Source organism: Typopeltis vanoorti, chromosome 10 (genome assembly GCF_054136105.1).
Source record: "Typopeltis vanoorti isolate ZY-2024b chromosome 10, IOZ_Tvanoo_1.0, whole genome shotgun sequence".
NCBI lineage: Eukaryota > Metazoa > Arthropoda > Arachnida > Uropygi > Thelyphonidae > Typopeltis > Typopeltis vanoorti.
Window position 1 is genome coordinate 126,529,912 of NC_143558.1, and position 22,203 is coordinate 126,552,114.

At 36.6% G+C, this 22,203-nt stretch overlaps 1 protein-coding gene across 1 annotated transcript in view; it reads right to left on the reverse strand.

The window, feature by feature from the left end:
- LOC150102777 (SID1 transmembrane family member 1-like) overlaps nt 1-22,203 on the reverse strand; it is a 582,520-nt gene that overhangs the window by 336,031 nt on the left and 224,286 nt on the right. Inside the window, exon 13 of the mRNA XM_090399394.1 lies at nt 3,700-3,766. Within this exon, the coding sequence (XP_090255520.1) occupies nt 3,700-3,766 (67 nt within the window). The remainder of the gene's footprint in view (nt 1-3,699; nt 3,767-22,203) is intronic.

Sequence of the window (22,203 nt, forward strand, 5' to 3'; positions counted from 1 at the left end):
CTCACTCTGGTTGGCCCAAGTGGTTAGCATATCTACTCTTCAGCCAAAAGGCTGTGGATTCAAATCCCGCTGTGGGCATGGATGTTTGTGATTGTCTGTGAAAAATACTAGTGGTGGTGGTGATGGACAGTAGATGGCATTGGTATAGATGATGATGATAGTTGCCGTTCGTTGTAGTTGGTGGACTGAGTGGTGAAGACACAGAATTGTAGAATAGGTGTCCTCCCTCAGTGAGTCTTTTTGACACGCTGGAGGTGTCACATAATAATAATAATAATAAGAAGAAGAAATCTTTTATAGAAAATCTGGACATTCTGAACTGTTGGCAAAGGCTGAAAAGAATTAGAATGCTATTATTATTTTTTTTTTAATTCTTCCCCTGATGCAGAAAAGTTACAGTGGATGAGGTTAGCAAGTTAGTGATCAATGTTTTTTCAGAAATGCCACTGATTTGTGACTTCATCAACAGATTCTCGATAGGCATTTTAAAAGAATATACAAGATTCTAGGTTAGTACTGCTAACTTCCATTGAAAATTTTCATCCAAATTAGTTTGCTATATGTCAGGACTCCAACAGTATCAAATCTTATATTTCAGTCCTCTAAAACACTTTAACTGTATCAATCCACCTAGATATTTTCTTCTTCTGGTATCAAAAAAGTTTTCTTAATTCTGTTCTCTTCTATTCAGGATTTGTAACATCAAGTTAACTTCTAATATCTTCATTTTTAATATGATCCTGCCATCTTTCTCTCCTCTAATTTGTCTGAAAACTTTCATATTTGTAATCTTGTTTGAAAATTGTATACGGCCAGTTTAGTGTTCTGACTAATTTCCTCTTATTCCATAAAAATTTCTTTCATTAACTTCCAACCATACCAGCTTTGCTTATTCTATTGTCCATGTCAATAATTATTTAAAGGTATAGATAGGCTTGGCTATGCATAACATGGTTTCATAGCATAAGCATTACCAGAAGAAAGTAAATAATTTGTTCAGATAATATTTCACTGGTTGTTTCAACCAGCATCTTCAGAGCAAAAATTACAATGATAGTAAAACATGTAGCATTCAATTAGGCTATCACAGAAAAACATCAAATTGTAACTGAAAAGGAATTAGTCTAATCAAAGCACACCTCTAGATCATGATCAGCCATTCAGGAATTGGAGAATTAGCAAGTCAGGAAATTGGCTTTTTCTGTGTTTCAAATGATGATGCAATAGTAACAGCTCATAGTAGAGGTGCTAGTAATGCAGGATAAAAGTTACCTCCAAAAGGTATGCCAGAGAATAGAAGGCATGGTTGCCTTTTTGCCAAATGCAAGTTTCTTGCTTTTAGTCTCTCAAAGAAGTTTTGAAAGAATGAGAGTATTTTTTGCAGCTATTCTGAGCTTTGGTGTAATCAGAATAGGAAGATGGCATTTTGGATGCAAACTAGGTACAGATACACACTCTCACTCTCTCTCATAATGCCTTGGCACACCTTTGGGAGAACAAGTGATTAGATAATGGACAGGCATTTATGGTGCGCCAAATGTTTCTATGGCAATGAGAATTATTTCAATGTTCCGTTCAGTGCACTGGTTTGAGTATGATGGCTGGAAACAGTAATCTGACCAAGAAAATGAAGCATATAGGTTGTGAAGATCATCGAGTTTGGTTCATTTGTAATGCTATATGATACATGGATGTGAGTGGCTGCGCATGTATTATCTAGTGCAGGAAGAGATCTGCACTAGACTTTAATTGAATATTATCACATGATTTAATAAGATCATATGATCTGCACTACACTTAAATTTAATAGGATATGCAGTCTAAGTTGACTAAAGGACAATCCACATTCAATGCATACTTTACATGGGTCATTACATGCATAATTACCTGGATCTCTTTCTTACATTAGTAAGGAAGAGGTCCAGTGAGTTTGGAGAGAGGCAAGGGTTGTCGGGTATTCTGGTGGGCAGAGGCATAGCTAGGGGGGGGGGTCCACTCTGGGCAGCACTTTGAACCTTTTTGAACTTTTGCAGTTAATTCTAAAATACAGTCTCGAGAACTCATTTCCATATATTGTATTTCCTCACAATTGCTGTAACTGTTGCTAGTTATCAGAGGAGTTTTTTTAAATAAAATCGATTAAGAATTACCTACATTACTATGAAATAGACTTCGCCAATGTCAACGACAATTTTGCTACAGAAAAGCAAGAAAAATAACATTTTAGAATGTTGAAATTAAAATTTCACTTAAAAAATAAATATTTTTTAAAATTTATTTCCCTATACATCGTTTTGACTTTCTGTAGTATTTTTGGTGTCTATTGAGAGGGGCGGAAAAATCTTTAGCTACACCACTGCTGGTGGGCATACAAACAATTTTTGTGAGATCACTGCTGAATGCCAATGTTTCAACCTTTCTACTTGCTTGATCTGAGCAGCTGGAAGAGAAAAGCCAGCTAGTGTTGTGAACATTGTTATTATGATTTATATGGGTACTCCATGGAGTCAAAAGACTCATTGCTAGAGACCCACTACATCCATTAACACAATGCCTATCATACATCTCCTTAGACCTATTCACTGTTGGGGCACTCACAACTATCTCTGGCAATTCATTCCACTCATTCACCACTCTTCAAGTAAAAAACGTAGTCTGCACACCCTTACTAACCACTTAGACAACTTCCAAATTCTGACCCCCATGCAGTTAATTATTTGGTATGACTAATTAAGGATTAAAAGAAGGGTGGAAGTAAATATGGAACCTTCAAGTGGCTCAAAAGAATCAAGAGGCCAATTTTAAGATTTTTAAACAAGAAAATTAACTGACATTGTACTAGACAGGATGCCGAAGATGGAATCCAAATTGGAACAGTTACCAATATGTTGTTGTTTGGCAAGCGAATCAATTTCGAAGTAGAATTATTAAGAGAACCAATCAGATAACTTGAAGTTAATTTTGGAAGAAGAGCAAATATCAAATATTAAATAATAGAATTGCATCACATTTTGGTCTTACTTTTAATGAGGGGACCAGTAGTGGAAATACAAGATGCAAAAATTTTTAATTGAGGATGTTTGTATACCCAGAAAATGTTATCAATTGATATTCAAAACATTATCGACTTATGAATACAAGGCTATCAAGTAATTTTGAAAAAACACATATTGTGACAGATGGAGTAAGACAAATGCAGGACTTTGGACAAGAAAGCCCAATTGAAAATTTATTCTGCCTTAATCATGCCATTCATTTAGCAGTTCTTGATGCATTTTATAAACTACAATAAATAATTTTTTTTTTAAATAAATTATTTAAAGAGTGAAATGGTATAGTACAAGAATTATTTTTCCTTGATCACACTATTAATATCCTGCTCGAAGAAAAAAAAAAAAAGGAATGGGTTGCCAGAATCATTTGTGAATGCTTTGTCTGTTAATGGGTTCAAGGAGAGGTGTGATAGATTATATGGATCATTTGTAACTCCCACAATGAGTCTTTGGACTCCATGGAAGTGACATACAATAATAATAATATTTAAGTACCATTCAAGTTATGCAGATATTCAACTTGCAAGGAGCCTTCAGAACAAATTAATTGCCTAAGTTGAGGACTTATGGTATAGGTATCTAATAAACAATTTTTTAAAAGAATCATCTTTCTGTTTGGACTATATTCACTCAATGACATACTCACTTTCTGATACGTATATACAAGTTGCACGACAGGAAGTCCATAGAAGATTGCTATTGTTAAAACAGACCTGAAATAATATAGAAGCAACATTACTTCAAATATTCACATATATATATATATGCCATTCATATACGAGGTGTGACAATTTATAATTCTGGAATGCACCTGTTAAAAACCCTACGTTTGAAACTACACATTAGGCAACTGTCACTTTTGAAGTAGTCCTCTTGTGCATTTATACACTTGTTTACATGGTGTTCCCATTTTTTTTGTAAACAGGCCTGGAACTCTTTTTTTTGGAATACTCGAGTTCCTTTATCACATTATGCTGGATATCAGTAGTCAGAAAATCTTTGTCCTTTTAGTGCAGTCTTTAATTCTGGAAACAGCCAGAAACCATAGGGGGCTAAGTCAGATGAATAAGCAGGATGACCTAATCCGGTAATCGATTTTTTGGCCAAAAACTCTCTCACAACGAGCAGACTAAGGCTTGGCACATTGCCGTGATGGATGATCCACTTGTGAGGCCACAATTAACGTTTTTGTCTCCAAATAGAATCTTGTAATTTTTTCAGTACAACTAAATAGCAGTGTTGGTTGATTGTTTGTCCCTGTGAAAGGAATTCATAGTGGACTATTCCCCTTGTGATCAAAGAAACACACCAGCATGGTTTTGAACTGCGAACATGACATGCATGCTTTTTTCGCATGTGCGAACTTGGGTATTCCACTGCATGCTCTGGCCATTTTGTTTTGAGATCATACTGGAAGCACCAGGTTTGTCACCCATAATTACTCAGAAACATGCTTATTTACAGAAAGATCAGTAGCAACTTGAAGCCAATGCCGCTTCTGTTTGTCCATCAAAATCCGGGGCACAAACTTGGCAGAAGTCTTTCACACATCCAATTCTTCAGTTAAAATTACCCTGACTGTTTCTCGATTCAGTTGCAATTCATGAGTATTAATCGCACACTTAATCATCTGTCATGCCATACCAAATCTCATACTCTATTCACATTTGCATCTGTCATTTTCTTTTTTCTTTGGCTGCCCACTTCTGGGGTCATCGTTCACATCTTCTCACCCACCTCTGAATCTCTTATGCCAGTGAAAGACACTTGACCTTTTCAGAGCATCCAAACTTTCAACAGCTCCAACGTTTCAGTAGCAGTTTTTCCGATTTTGACAAAAAATTTGATGTTAACACGCTGCTCCAAATTTCACTTACACATTTTTATGCTAAAGTTTACATGCCAATCTCTATTGTTTTTGTAATAGCCAACTAGCAAATGGCTTTATTGGCTTGAGGTTTACACACCATGCATTAGTTAAAACAAGTACAATGATGATTACTCGTGACTCCAACCAAATCACCATGTGTGACACTATGCGAGCATTCTAGGAATTAAATTGTCACACCTCATACACTGGTCTCCATAAATTAAGGAACAAAGAGAAAAATCACAATTACTGGTGGAGGGGAGGAATAGTGCATGCAAGTCATTCTGCAGTTCACAGAGTGTGGGACCAATTCCAACAGCCGCAAACAGCATCCCAGAAATACGGTGAAGGTGGGCCATGGGCTGCAACCAGAGAAGGTGATGAGTATTGCTGATTATCTCATCACCAAAAGAGGAGTGTTGTGCTGAATAATCAGCTATGATCTGACCTTATGTTGGCTACAGGAAAGGAACACTGCTATCTTCCTGTGTACAGAAGGCTTGACAGAGGTAGTCTGTTTACAAGGTAAACGATACTATGAATGCCCCTATTCCATCCCATAGATAGGCCAGATTCCATGTTAATTGGATCCAAGAACAATGGGACAGATACTGTTTACAGACGAGTCACAATTTGTTCTACAAAGCGATACCACACCTGGTCGATGATCTGGAGAGAAAACCAGGGATGGGCAAACATCCCTCTAATATCCATGAAAGGGATACTTGTGGTGGAGGTAGTGTGATGGTTTGAGGAGGCATCTTGTTGGGTGGATGTACGGACATGTATCTGCTTCCTAATGAACCATGAATCTTGTTCTAGGGTTCCAGAGACAAGGTTCTGGACCCCTATGTTTGTCCGCATGAGGGTGTGATAGTGGAAACATTTATCCATCAAGGGGATAATGCTTGTCCTCAGCAAGTAGAGCTCATAGACCAATATCTTCAAGAAGAGACTATTGTATGATGTACATACTACTGGGCATCCCAGACATGCTCAAAGGACATTAATCCTACTGAGCATGTTTGGGATGTCTAGGTAGACATGCTGCTGCTTCTCTCAAATCCCTTCTACACCAAAACTTTGATGCTGATCGACTTAGGAGAGCTGTGCATGAGCAATGATTGTTATTCCATGCTGAGATCCTGGACATTACAATAAATAGTATGAAACATTGTTGCGAGCACTTTGAAAATCTTATTTTGATTTCTTGATTTTGACCATTGTCTTCATGTACCCATTTGTAACTGAATTAAACTATTTATTTACAATTTTTGGGTGTTTCTTTCACATCTCATATAATACTGCTTTCACCAAAAAGAAGTATGCATAAAAACTTAGGTAGATGAACTAGAGTTTTTGAGTTATTGTTAATTTTTCTCTTTGTTCATTAATTTATGAAAATCAGTGTATTATATTTAAGAGGGCACCTGTGTTGGGTGCCAGTTTCCTGTGGAAATTCCATTGTGGAAGCAAATGCCATTTGTGTCCACAGGACTAACCAATATATATAAACTTGATTCTAGTCACAGACTAATGGAACATTTTATGGGCTTTTTTCTTCACTAATTCCCCAAGTTATTCAACCTTTCACGCAGATAGACAGTGTTTATCCTTTCATAAACACTTTATCCTTTCATAAACAATTTAATCTAATTTTTGTTTTTAAGGATTTTAACTAAGGAATGGCCAAGAAAACTGAACACAAAACTTACATCACTTTTTGCAAGAATAATATAGATATGTACCTGATATAATTTAAGACTATGACGTGGCAGTACGTTTCTGTTGCAATCTCTGCCCTGAAAGTCTTGATTTATTTTTAGACTCAGCTGTCAGTGACTGCTGAAGGGCAGAGACCAGCTGCAAAATGTTCATCAAAAAAATAGTTAAAGTGCCTTCTTCAAACTCCCTTTTAGAAATTAAAATGCATTAGAGAATTTATTTTTTATATAGTACATGTGATATCCTATAATTTTATATGGATATGTTACAGTAAAAGCCCGAAAATTGGTAAATCCTAGGTTTTACCAGTAAATTCTAGCATTTACCATAGTGAAGTCGTAAAAGTCCAAAAAATGCTGTAAATGCTTTCTAGGTTTTACCAGTAAATTCTAGCATTTACCATAGTGAAGTCGTAAAAGTCCAAAAAATGCTGTAAACGCTTCCATTTCGAGCTTTAACCAAACCATTTTGGTAAATGTCAGCATTTACCAACACCAATTGGTAAAAGCCCAAGTACAGTGCGAGTATAGATGGGTGTGAGCAGCTACAATCTAGAATCAGTTTAGGTTAGGTTAGATTCCAAAAACCTACTCTTGGACAAAATATTAGAGTAAAAATACTAGATATTGATAGAGCAAAGAAGGATCCAAAATCAATAATAGCCGTTATCAGTGACATTAAAGGCGAAGAATTTTATGAACTTAGTACTAAGTTGGGTAAACTAAAAGCATTGTACACAAGAAACTAATTTGCCTTGTGCAAAGAAAATTTTTTAAGCATCGAAGAAGTCGGGAAGGAAAAAATAAGTGCATGTGAAATAGTAAAAAAAAAAAAAGCTTTCTTTAGTTGGTGGACAAGGATTCCAAAAATGCAACTGTTCAAAGAAGCGTACCATGAAGATGTGTTTGTCCAAATCAGCCAATTTAATTTATAACTCCAAATGTCACAACAGTCAACCTTGCTGTAACAAATAAGTTTAATTAAGATTTGATAATGTTGAAGGAAATTGGAATTAAAAAGTTACTTTTGTTTCATGAACATTTTCGTATAATACATTAATTAAATGTAGTAAAATAATATAGCAGTTATGTTTAATGTTATTCTGGACAATATGTTTTGAAATTTAAATTGACAAATGTAAATTATTATAATGTAAACAAAATGGGCTTTTACCAATTGGTATTGTTAAATGATGGCATTTACCGAAATGGTTTGGTACCCAACTTAGCACCAAGTTCATAAAATTCTTGGCCTTTAACATGTTCATTGCCAAACACGCGATATCGTGCGATGCGAATTCTCACCAAACGGCCGATCATGCGTTATCGCGTGGACGTCGTTAACTAAATAAAAAAATTAAAAAAAAGTTGGCCACCACACGAAATTCCAATTTTCAGCTTGGCAACGAACGATATCACGCGATCACGCAATGCGAGTTCTCACCAAACGGCCTATCACGCGTCATCGCGTGGACATCGCTAACTAAATAAAAAAATTTTAAAAATTTGGCCACCACACGAAATTCCAATTTTCAGCTTGGCAATGAAAGTGTTAATGTCTGTAATACCGGCTATTATTGATTTTTGGATCCATCTTTGCTCTATCAATATCTGGTATTTTTATTCTAACATTTTGTCTGAGAGTAGGTTTTTGGAACCTAACCTAACCTAAATTGATTCTAGATCACAGTCACTCACACCCATCTATACTCACACTGTACTCAGGCTTTTACCAACTGGTGTTAGTAAATGCTGGCATTTAACAAAATGGTTTGATAAAAGCCCAAAATGGAAGCATTTACAAGTATTTTTCAGATATTTATCACCTCACTATGGTAAAAGATAGGATTTACCAGTAAAACCTAGGATTTGCCAATTTCTGGGCTTTTACAGTAACAGATATATCCATTTCTTAAACACAAAATCATACAGCAATATTATGATATTCACTCAGCAACTTTCAAGTCAAGGGCATTTACAGTCCTAGAAAGAGCTGTAAATGCATCCATAATACCAAAGTAATAACAGAAAACAAACCTCCAAACTCAACACACAATTTTAATTCTGGTTTCAGACAACATAGTCTCAAACCACTAGTTCTCTTCAGTGGTGGGCAGAAACACATATTAGTAGCACTGCTGAATATCATACGCTCTCAAATGACATGCATTATTCTCCTTATTTTTATTATTTTATTTTATTTTTGCATGAAGTTATAGTTCAAACTTCCCACTTTCCTTCCAAATACTGAAGAAAATTTCTAGTTTAAAACAACACTGTTTTGTACACTGATATACTGGAATTATTGACTAATAAAGATGATTATATACACTCTTCAGAATTATAATTGCATAGTTTTATGGTTTTAAATATCCAAAAGCTAAAGGATGTACAACTAATACCATGCTTTTACTTTTAAATAAAGATTAGACAATCTACAGAAGATGTAACATCTCAAATGAAATAATGGAATATATGCTTTTAGTTCCATCATGAGGCTACTGCCATAATAAGAAATCTGTCATTTATATATATATATATATATATATATATATATATATATATATATATATATATAATATATATATATTTATATATATTTATATATATATATATATATAAATGGATACTCTGAAAAAACAATTAAGAAACTTCTTCTGAACCCTCCTAAGCAGTGCACAACAGAGACTATTAATTTTAAAGGTAGCATCTCTATTCCATACATTAGCACAGTCTCTAAGAAAATAGCTAAAGTCCTTAAAAAATATAATATCAGGACCTTCTTCACCACACTTCCAAAAATCCGCTCTCTAATCAGCCATCCAAAACCTACTCATCACAACCTTAAGTACCCTGGAGTATATAAATTGTGGTGTGATTGCAATATCCCATACTTTGGTCAAACTAACAAATCTATTGAACAACGCATAGAAGAGCATAAGAGAGACATCTCATACAAAAGATCTCATGCAACTGCTTTATCCAGTCATGTTCTTTTTTCAAATAATCCTAATGATGACCAACAAAGCCACTCTGTATGCTGGAATAGATCAGAAAATATTTTTCGCTGTGAAGATGAGTTTGAAAGAAAAATCGTAGAATCACGGGAAATCCTACTGAACCCGGTCCACTTAAATAATAATTTAAGTTATAACATCCCAGATAGCCATGCTGCAGTTATTCAATATTGGCGTTCACGTGAACTTGCACGCACAATTGCAACAAACAATGGCACGCCAGTTGGAACAACTTGAAAAATACAACGTTTTTATGTATCGATTATGTGAGGCAATTTATACCTGTAATTTCCAGTTTGTTTATTTAAATAATTCAATGTTTATTAGTATTCCTTTCCTTTATAAATACCTGAAGAAGGCTGCTATATGCCGAAACTAGTAGTATTTATCATTAAAATCTTTATATGTTATCTCGGTCTTGGAGTCATTAAATCTATTTTTTGAAATGTATAACAACCGAGTAAAAACTAATCGCCACATATATATATATATATATATATATATATATATATCAAAGATTTATATCAGTACACAGAAATCTTCTAAGAGAAATCTTTTATATATATATATATATATATATATATATATATATATATATATCTTAGAATAACATTTTATTCTAAAAACAAAATAAGAAATACTGATTTATCAAAATATTTGGTATGAAATAATCCAATATTATAGTGACTGATAGTAAACACCCTTTACAATATGAATAAAATAACTCCTCTGGATTAGAGACAGATGCTGAAAGTTTTTTTGGTTATACTATAAATTAAAGATGCCAAGAGAAATTATATTCTTGGTTTTAATCCTTTGTCCAAGTGAAAACAAACAATGTTTGTGCATGAAGTATCTTCACAACTGGACTACTTGTATATAGAAGCTAATGATTTCACATGGATTGCCTTAGTATCCTATTCCATAATGCAAAGCACACATCCATACAAAATGAATAATACTATGCATTATGGGAAGGACCACTACCCAGACTGGTTTTATCCTTTGTTAAGGTCTCATCAGTGGAAGTCAGACCCAGAAAAGATACCAAGGGTAAAGTAATGCAGGTCACATGTTTCACACATACAGGTAGTCAAAAAGTATCACACCTTATTATTAAAATACTCTGGATTAGTGATAGATGTTGAAAGTTCTTTTCACTTGTGGCGCTAGTGTCGCCGTAGCACGTGGCGGTAAATTTGAGCTGTGCTGAAGAAAGTGAGTTTTTAATTGGTGAATAGTCCATTTTATTACGTTTTTGAGTGCTAAATTGTTTCTTTGGAATAAGAGTGTACTATAGTGGTTGTTTTTTTTTTTTAAGTTAGTGCTATCGCAAATATGTGTATTTTGTTTACCGAGAAGACGAGGCGGATGCACATAATGGTGGAAGACAAGACGAAGCTAAGTTTTCATTACTGTATTTAGTTTTATTTCATTTAGTGTACTTAATGTTTTGTTTTGTTTGTAAGTGTTTATACTTTTCTTATTTATTTATACTCCCTAATACTTATTTAGCGTTTATTTTTGAAACAAATTTGAATAATTAACGATTACACTAGTAGTCCCTCGGCAGTAACGAAAGATGGCAGATTCAGCTACAGTCGCAAATAGCGTGTCGCCAAGTCCTCCGCCATTTAGGCACTCTATTATAAGCAATATAATAAGGGAGTTTGTGGCATGCAGTATTTGCGGCATGTATGCATCTCGGGAATTGGATATTCGGCTTGTGAGAGAAGATGGGGTGTGTGTGTGTGTGTGTTTAAAGTACAGGCAGTGGGAGGAAATAAATGCAGCAGATATCTCAATAACCGACCTTGTTCCTCCAGGAACGGGAAATGAATACAGGAAGATGAGTAGTGTGATAGGAGAGAATGAAGAAAAAAATGTGAATGAGAAAATAATAGTTGATAATGTAGAAGGCATGAGTGACTGTGAAAGTTTAGATGGTTTTGTTTGGGAGAGTGAATTTCGATTTAGAGTGACTGACCTGCAGAGGGGGATAGAGGAGCTGAAGAGGAGGTGGAATGTCTTGGGAGAAGTATGATAAGTATGAAAGATGAGATTAGAAGAATGGAAGAGATAAACGCAAGGCAAATCGGAGTAGGGGAGGGGGGGAGAGAGAGAGAGTTATGGGAATACTAGGAGAAGAGAAAAATTTGTGAATGATAAAAGAGGAGAGAATGGAATTTAATATGGAAATGGAAAGAACTGAAACAGGAGAGAGAGGTATGGAAGTGCTAAAAGAGGAGAAAATGGAAACAGTAGGAGAGAGGGAATGAGAGAGAGGTATGGGAATGCTAGAAGAGGAGAGAATGGAAACAGTAGGAGAGACGGAATGAGAGAGAGAGGCATGGTGGTGTTAGAGGAGGAGAGAATGGAAACATTAGGAGAGACAGAATGAGAGAGAGGTATGGCAGTGTTAGAAGAGGATACAGTGGAATGAGAGAGAAGTATGGGAGTGCTAGAAGAAGAGAAAATGGAAACAGTAGGAGAGAGGGAATGAGAGAGAGGTATGGGATTGAAAGAAGAAGAGAAAATGGAAACAGTAGGAGAGAGGGAATGAGAGAGAGGTATGGGAATGAAAGAAGAGGAGAAAATGGAAACAATAGGAGAGAGGGAATGGTAAGCGGTATAATGTATGGGGACTCAATGATCTATGGTGTTCAAGATAGGATGCATGAGGAGTGTTTGCCAGGAGGAACGATAGATAGGGTGGCCTTGGCAGTTAAGAGAGGTGAAAGGGTGGATGAGATGATTGTGATCGTGGGAACAAATGACTTGAGTGGTGGTGTAAATAGGGCAGCGAGAAATATGAGATTGTTGCTTGAGGTGGTACGAAAGAAGACACAGAGAGGAAAGATGGTGTGTGTGTGTGTGTGTTGCCTGGGTATGATAATGACGAACTGAGCAGAAGAGCAGTAATACTGAATGACATAATAGCTAGAATGTGTGATAAGAGAGGACTGGAATATGTGGATGCTTAGAGTGCATTTGAGGACAGAGAGGAACTGTATGCAAGAGACCACTTACATTTCAATGAGGAAGGACGTAGGCATCTGGAGAGATTGCTGTTCTGAAAAAGTCAGTGTGTCCTAGGGAGGATTGTAGCAGGGGTGGCCACTTGTGGGAATGGGTACTTGGGAGAAGGGGATGATATCAGGTAAAACTGAGTCCATCGGAGTCTAGAAACAATAGAAACAATAGCATTTATATGCTATATGCTAATGCCAGGAGTATCCAGAATAAGGGGGAGGAATTGGTGGTGCAGATAGCATCAGTCTGGCCAAAAATTATTGGTATCACTGAGACGTGGTTGATAGAAGAGGATATAATAACAGGAATAGGTCACTGGGTACAGCATTTTTCGGCAAGATAGGACAGGAAAGCATGGTGGTGGAGTACTGCTTATGATAAGTGACGACCTATGCCCTCTAAGAGTGGAGACTTTGGAAGGCAGTGACGCTAATGATTTTGAAGGCATATGGTGTGAGGTACAGGTGGGCAAGACAGGATATTTAGTGGGGTGTTGCTACAGACCCAGGAGTACAGAGGGTGGGGACCAGGAAATGTTGAGACAGTTGAGTTTGGCAAGTGCAAGAAGAAAGATTATTATGGGAGATTTTAACTACAGTAGTATAAACTGGGTAGAGGAAGATGCATGTAGCAATAAGGGAATGGAATTTCTAGAATTCTTGAAGGACAAATGTCTTAGGCAACATGTAATAGAGGGAACAAGAGGTTCAAGAGTTTTGGATTTGGTTATAGCAGAAGAGTTGATAATAACTAAGATGACAACTCTCCCACCAGTTGGAGAGAGTGACCATATGGTGTTGACTTGGAAAATGAATAGACATGCAGGAGTCTCAAAGAGACGGGAATGTATGTAGAATTATAAGGCAGGTGATTATAATAGTCTTAAAAGTCAACTTGGGAAGTTTCATGAAGGGAGGAATTGGAAGGCCGGGATATCATAGTGTGTGGGAAATTATGAAAGAATATTTGTTAGCAGCAATGGTAAGTTGTATACCATGAGTGAACAAGAGGACAAAATTTGGAGTAAAGTGGATGACAAACAATATTAAACAGGAATTGCATGTGAAAAAGAGGCTGTGGAAGAGATATAAGAAGACAGGGGAAGAGAAGATGCATGAAGAGTATAAGACACAGGCCAGAAGAGTGACTAGTATTGTAAGGAAGGTGAAACTTGAATATGAGAGGAGATTGCCTCTAAGATCCAAAGAAAATCCTAGGGAATTTTTTAGATATGTGGCCAGTAGGAGGAGAAATGACTGTGGAAGAATGATATTGTGGGATAAAAATGGGAATAGAGTGACCGATGCAGAGGACACAGTCGAATTGTTCAATGAACACTTTATTGGAGTATTTCAGGCTGGAGGAGTCAGTTTTAATGCTAGAGGGATAGGGCAGGTTCAAGGTTTAGAGATACAGGAGGAGAGTATGTTCCAAATACTGAGTACTCTGGATGTCAGTAAAGCTTTGGGACTGGATGGTATTTCACCATGAGATTTGAGAGAATGTGCTAGGGAACTGACAGTGCCTTTGACCTGGCTTTTCAATGAAAGTCTGGCTGCTGGAAAGGTGCCCATGGAATGGAAGGAAGGTAAGATAGTGCCATTGCAAAAGGGCGGTAGCAAACTGGAAGTGTCTAATTATAGACCAGTTTGTGTGTCATCAGTAGTTAGTAAGATCTTGGAGAAAGTAGTGAAGGACCGTATACAGCATTGGGAAGATGAGGGTAATGTTATCTGTGAGAGTCAACATGGATTTGTGAAGGGACGCTCTTGTTTTAGCAATATGCTAGCCTTTTATGATAAAGTTACAAGAGCATTAGACGAGGGAAAGGCATATACTGCCATTTTCTTAGACTTAGCGAAGGCATTTGACAGAGTGCCACATGATAAGCTTATATTTAAGTTGCAGCACATGAGTGTGGTTGTCAAATTGGTCAACAAATTGGATTCAGGATTGGCTGTCCGACAGGTATCAGAGAGTTGTGTATGGTGGGGCAGTTTCAAGGAAGCAGATGGTTACAAGTGGGGTACCACAGGGCACAGTACTGAGACCTATATTGTCTAAGCTTTATATCAATGACATTGCCAGTGGATTGCAAGGGATATTCAGTTGTTTGCAGATGATGCGAAGCTGGGAAGGATTATTAGTAATAGTGCAGATGCAGCAGCCCTGCAGGAGGATCTGAATAAGCTAGATAGATGGGCAAATGAATGGGGATGTCGGTTTAATGCAGCAAAATGAAAGGTCTTGAGGCTTGGGAAACATCGATGGGACACTGCATACTCTATGGGAAGTGTCATACTAGAGGAAGCAGGGGAGACAAGAGATCTGGGGGTTGATGATTGATAGAAACCTGAAATTTAGTGGACATATTGCAAAGGTGGCGAAGGTAACAGAGGATTGCTGCAATAATGAGAAGGACGCTGACCTGCAGAGATAAAACAGTTATTGTTCCGTTGTATAAGACCATGATCAGACTACACTTGGACTATTGTTCTCAGATTTGGTCCCCAGGATTTGAAGGATATAAATTAACTGTGGAAAGGGTACAAAGGCGGATAACAAAGATGGTTTCAGGACTGTACAATGATAGTAATGAGGATCGGCTGAGGGAATGTGGACTGCAGAGTTTGGTGGATAGAAGAAGGAGAGGTGATATGATTGAGACTTTTAAACTGTTGAGAGGTGGTTACAGGGTTGACACTGGGGAGTTCTTTCACTTGGTTGAACAGCAGGAAGGAATGATGACAAGAGGCCATCCCTGGAAGTTACGAAAGGAAACTGTGAGCAAGAGGGTGAGGAGTGGTTTCTTTGTATGGAGGGTGGTTTAACCATGGAATGCATTGCCTAGTGAGAGCGAGAACGGTCAATGAGTTCAAGGAGTGATATGATAGACTTTGTGTTTCTTAGGAAGGACCTCCCACGATGAGTCTTTTGACTCCATGGAGGCCTGAATAATAATAATACTATAAATTAAAGATGCCAAGAAATATATTCTTGGCATCTTTAATTTATTTAGTTTAATCCTTTATTCAAGCATAAGAAAACAATGGTTGCACATGAAGTATCTTCACAACAGAGTTAATTGTAATTACAGTAGCAAACAAATTAATACAAACAAGCTGAATTTTCATCAAATTTTTGGTTTTGTATGGGTTTTGTTTCAGTTCACAATACTCTTGGTTTCTTTTTACTATTTTCATTTTTGTTTTGATTTTTTTACTATTTTTGGTTTTGGTTTTAGTTCACTATTTTGGTTGAGTGCTGTATGTTTTAACTGTCTGTACGATGCTTATTAATAGTGTTGTGAGTTTTTAACAGTGTCAACAAATTGACATTCGTAGGGTTTAATTCGTTTTGTGTAGCAATAAAATGGATACATCTCCAAAAAAGTGTTCAAAATATGTACTTTTTCTCAGCGCATGTCCATGACTCAAAGACAAATTGCAAATGAGTGTGGTGTGGTGTTGGTTTGGGTACTAGTGTGGGAGAGCATTTAAGAAAAGCAAAGTAAATCCAAGATTGTCTACTGTAGACTTAAATAGACTTGGTAGCTAGTGGGATTAATGTTTCTCACATGACAGTCCGTTGAAGATTGCTAAAAGTAGGAAGGAATGCCCACAGCCAAAAAAGGAAACAATTGTTGCTGTGTAGAAAAAAAGAGGCTTCAGTGGGCTGCAGAAACTGGACTGTTGAGAAGGTCATATTCTAAAATGAGAGCCATTTCTTTGTCCAAGGAGAGCGAGTATCCTATGTTCGCAAATCAATGGCTGAGAAAACTTCTGCCCGCATTCAACAAGCTCCTAAACATCCCAATCAAAAGATTTTCTGGAGTTGTTTACACATGACAATCCAGGATTACATGTGCCTGTTGACAGCATGATGAAAAGTGACCAGTACTTAAAAATACTGGAGAAAAGAGTGGTCCCACAGATCCTGAAAGTGTGGTACTCGGTAGTACCACACCAAGAGTTGCCTTGGTGTGGTACTACCAAGTGGTCACTTACGCTTGGATTCGCCGATAGTTCGTCGGCATGAAACGCTTAGATCATAGTTTTCGATCTTAGAGTTTCGCATACTGGTTGAAAAACAATAAGGGATTTTTATCCCCTTAATTTATGTTAAGAAATTATATTCTCAGTTTAACCCTCCTACAGTCCGAGATGGATGAAATTGCCAGACCACCCCAGCTTTTTCATGAATCAAAATTCATCGGCATGCTACCTTTTATCAATCCATATTTATAAATTTAGGGTCACAAAAACACGTGTTGAAAAGATTATTTTACTAATTATTAATAAAATAACACTTGATGTTTCGACCCCTGTATCAAGCTCATCATCAGAAGAATACATGCATATAAGGAACCAAGCTACATGCTCTAGCCCTTCATATCGGTAAACTAAATCTACGTAGTTAATTAATCTTTTTCCTAGCCTGACCTCTAGCAATAAAAAAATAAAATAAAATAAAATAATAATAATAAAAATAAATAAATTATAAAAAAATAAAAAATTAATAAAATAAAAAAATACAACTACAATAAATTGCTAAAGTCCTCATGTATTAATATTCCTCTGGATTTGTACAATTCTGATGGTTATAATATGATTTCCTCCTGTTGCTATTGAATGTTACAAACACTTCACCAGGTTGTCTTCTTGTAGTGGGATTTTTCTTCGGCTTGTTTAGGTTGTTATACAGGTTGCAGATGGGTCCTCCACATTCTTCGAATGGTTAGGCCATCAATTTTGTTGGGATTTGGGTTATGTTGGAGCATTTCACATGATTCTTTAAATTTCCTCTCAAACCAGGTTTTGGTGCAGTGTAGGGACTTGGTATTTTTCCAATCAATTCTGTGGTATGTTTGGAGTGAGTGCTTAGAAAGGCCAGTTTTTACAAAATGGAGGTATTTAAGGTGTCGTTTGTGTTTGTCTTGTCTAATTAGGATAGTTCGTGCTGTTTACCCTATGTACGTTATGCTATATGTGCATTGTATTTTGTATACCCCTGGGTGGGTTAAGTGTGGAAGAGTTAGAAGAGCTGAGCAGGTGTCTTAACTTATTCGGGGGCTTGAAGGTGGTTTTAATGTTATATTTGTGTAGTGTTCTGTCCATTTTTTCAGAAATGACTCTAACATAAGGAATGGCAATGGCATTCCTGAAATTTTTTTGTTTTTACTGGTCTCTTTGTGGAGTATCTTGTGAGTAGTTTTTTTACTGTATCAATTTTTTATAAATGATTGATTGATGATCTTGTATTCCTGGTTTAGAGCTTGTTCATTAGAATACAGTTTGAGCTCTGTGTTTAAGGGTGCTTATGACACCTAGTTTTTGTGTTGGGTGGTGGTAAGAATTTTTGTGTATGTATTGGCCTGTGTGCGTAGGTTTGTGGTAGACTGAGAAGGAAAGACAGCCAGAGGGAACACGTGTGATAACTGTGTCTAGGAAAGGAAGAGAGTTTTTTTTCCATTTCAATGGTGAATTGGATACATTTGTGTTGTTTGTTTAGGTGGATAAGGAATGTATTTAGTGCTTCGCGGCCATGGGGCCAAACGGTGAAAATATCGTCGACGTATCTGAGCCAAATTTTGGACTTTAGACATGCTGTCTCTAGAGCACGCTGCTCAAAGTCTTCCATATAAAAGTTAGCTATTGGAGGGAAAGTGGTGAGCCCATGGCTATACCTTCTTTTTGAAGGTAAAAATTGTTTTGCCACACAAAATATCTGGAGCAGAGTACGTGGGCAAAGAGGGCCATGATGTCGTGTGGAAATATGTTCTGTAAGAGCAAGATAGTGCCATTGATTGGGACATTGGTGAAAAGGGAAGTTATGTCAAAGCTGACTAATAAATCTTGGTCGTTGAGTGTAATGTTTTTAATTTTATTTATGAAATGTTGTGTATTTTTTTATGTAGGAGGGGGATTGACCTACCAATTCCTTGAGTGTGGCTGCTAATTTTTTGGCTAAGTGATAATATGGGCTGTCAATTCCTTCAGCAATCAGACGTAATGGTACTGACCAGGCATGCAGTCAAGAATACATATCCATACTTGAAGTAGAAAAAGCCATCAAAGGCTTCAAATGTGGAAAGGCAGCAGGAGTAGATGATATTCGACCAGAAATGCTGAAGCATGGTGGTATAGAAGTCTTACAGTGGCTGCACTGCATAGTTCAGAAAGCCTAGACAGAGGGACGAATTTCCGAAGATTGGAGTAGAGCTCTAATAGTACCCATATATAAAAAGGGAAATAAAACTGACTGTGAGAATTACAGAGGTATTTCCCTACTGAGTGTTCCTGGCAAGATCTATGCAAGTATACTTAAAAAACGGTTGAGAAGAACTGTGGAAGAAAAGCTTGGTGAAGAACAAGCTGAATTCCAGCCAAATAGAGGCTGTCAGGACCAGATCTTCACTTTACGACAAATAGTTGAGAAAGCATGGGAATATAACAAAGATCTGTATTTAAGTTTTGTAAATCTGGAAAAGGCATATGACAACGTACCAAGAGAGAAGCTATTCAATATGCTACAGTTATATGGTGTCAATGGGGCATTATATATAATAACCATTACTTTCATCTTGTAACGACCAATTATACAGGGAAACCAACAAGGTGAAAGTGCAAAGAACAGCAGATTACAATATTTTGAAAAAAAATTAGTGATATGATTAAAGAACTGCATATTATTCTCGATAAAGCAAAGTCATAGAAGAATAATTCACAGATTTCCTTCAGGAAATCTGTGAATTATTCTTCGAAATATGATTTTAAACAAAGATAACATAATCTAGAATGTCGTCAGCTTGTTTTGTTTTTCTAAATAATATTTCAAATAATTATTGTGAATTAATTTCTTTGAAAACAAAGAAAATGTTCTGTCGAGTAAGTAATTAGACAAAATTAGCACAAAAACATTAAACATTGGTTCTCCAAGGTAATGCAATATTTAAGTGAAGAAAGTATGCAAGGATTTATATTTTGTCCTGGAAGTTAAAACTCTACAATAAAAAGAGAAAATAAAAATAATTTATATATTTTTAGTCTCTCTAATATAACTAAGGGTCCAGATGCCCAGCATAAAACAAGGAACTGCGTTCCTTGTTATAGAGAACTGAGACTCAGCTTCGCGAGATAATCTGGTTAAAGTGTTCTCTACTCTCTACAACGTGAAGGATTATCGCACCTTCTAAAGGATAAAACAGCCAAATTGCACTTATTATCCATGTTCTTTCAACAGGTGTACTGAACTGTATCCAGATTTAGCTGGACGTATATATACGTCCTTGCCAGTTGGAGGGTTAATCCTTTATCCAAGCATAAGCAAACTACTTGTATATGTGAAATATATGACTTCTACACTACTTCAACCTTCATATCTCTTCAGGATCTGGTTCCCACTGATGAGACCTCAATAAAGGTCAAAATCAGTCTGAGTAGTGGCCCTTCCCATAATGAATAGTATTATACTTGTCTAAAGGGATGTGTGCTTTGCATTAAGGGACTAAAACAATTGATATGGAGTCATTAGCTTCTATGTACAAATAGTCCAATTGTGAAGATACTTCACGCACAAACATTGTTTGCTTACACTTGGATAAACAATTACATCAAGAATATAATTTCTTGGCATCTTTAATTTAAAACGAATCCTCTAATATCTTTTTTATTCCCAAAAGGTACTAAGTTAGATAAGCTTTAGCCCTAACTAAATTCTTAGAAATTGGTGGACAGCAAGTGTGCACAATTACCAACAGCTACATTCACAGCTACCAATGATTTCAAAGGCTCTTCAGAAATGATATGACAGACAACTGTCACCATCTCATGATCATAAACCCTAACTAAAATTGTTGTCTGAAACAGTGAGAGTAATTTGGTCTGTTTTCTAAGCTGCAGTGTTAAAAACCTGAAAATCTATGAGGAAATCCTACTTGACAAAGAATACTAACTTCAAAACTAGTTTAAAAAGTTATAAAAAGTTCCACTGGTCAGATATTAGAATCAAATCTATAACTCATTCTTCTGGTGGTCAAGGAGTATGAAATCAGACATTACTACATGGCATTATCTAAATGGTTATAGGAATAAATATAAACAAAAATGTATGCAAAATTTCAGAAATGATAATAAAACTGAGAAAAACAAGGTGACTAATGTGTCTAGGAAGGGGAAGCTATTGTTTTCCACTTTTTCCAGGGTGAACTTAATTCTGGGGTGTTGATTGTTTAAGTGTGTTAAGGAGAGGAGTGTATCTGGGCGATGTGGCCAAATTGCGAACACATCATCAATGTAGCGAAGCCATATGCTAGGTTTTTGTGGGGCAGAGTTTAAGGCTTTCTCTTCAAAAGTCTGCATAAAGAAGTTGGCCAGGAGTGGGGAAAGTGATGAACCCATAGCTGTCCCCTCTATCTGTTTGTAGAATTTTTCCTGCCAAACGAAATAGCCTGAGTTCATTGTGAACTGAAATAGGGCTGAGATATCAGGAGGGAAATTTAGCTTGGATTAGCTCTAAGGTTTCTTTGAGGGGGACATTTGTGAATAAGGAGGAGACGTCAAAACTGACCATTATGTTGGAGTGTAAGGTTTTCTATACTGGCTTTGAAGTGAGCCTAGTTTTTTTATGTGTGATGGGGTGTTGCCAGTATAGTGTGAGAGGGCTTTGGCTAAATATTTAGCTAGTTTGTACGTGGGGGAAATCAATGCCATCCATTATGGGATGTAATGGCATATTTTCTTTATGTATTTTTAGGAGCTAAATACAGGGGTAGTCTAGAGTTATATGGTTTTAGTTTGTTAGTAATCTCCACAGGCCAAGAAGTGACCTTCTTAAGGAGCCTATGGAGTTTTCTAATTTGTGAGTTGGTGGGATTGTATTCAATGGGGAGGTAAGTAGCCCGATCTAATAGTAAAGCATTACGCTTACCTGTATAGTCAGTATGATTGAGTACCACAGTGGCGTTCCCCTTATCCGCTTTGGTGATAACTATTTCTTTGTTTTTCTTCATTTCCTGTAGAGACTTGTATTCACTATCGGATATGTCGGTTTTTGGTGGTCTTGCTTTTGTGAGAACATAGGCTAAATCCAATCTAATATCATTGGCGATGTGGTTTGGAAGGTGGCAAATCTAGCGTTCAATCTGGTTCATTAATTCCTCAGCCGGCAATTTCCTAGGAGCAATGGAGAAGTTGTGACCACGTGACAGAGCGTTGAGTGCTTCAGGCTTCAAGATAACTGAAGAAAGGTTAACTACAGTGTTGGCTTATAGTTTTGGTTTGGACGTCTAGTTCTTTTTTAATTTATCAAACTTGTTGATATGTCGACTCCGTATTTTTTAAAATTCTTTATTTGCTGCAATGCCGAGATGGCATGTAGAAATGACCAAAGTTTGTGATTTAGCGTATTAGAAAGCTCTTCATCTAGCACTAAAATAGCTCTGTTTACGTTGGCTAGGGGAACTGCGTGTAGCGTTAATTTGTTCCTGTAGCAAAGCCTGGCTCACA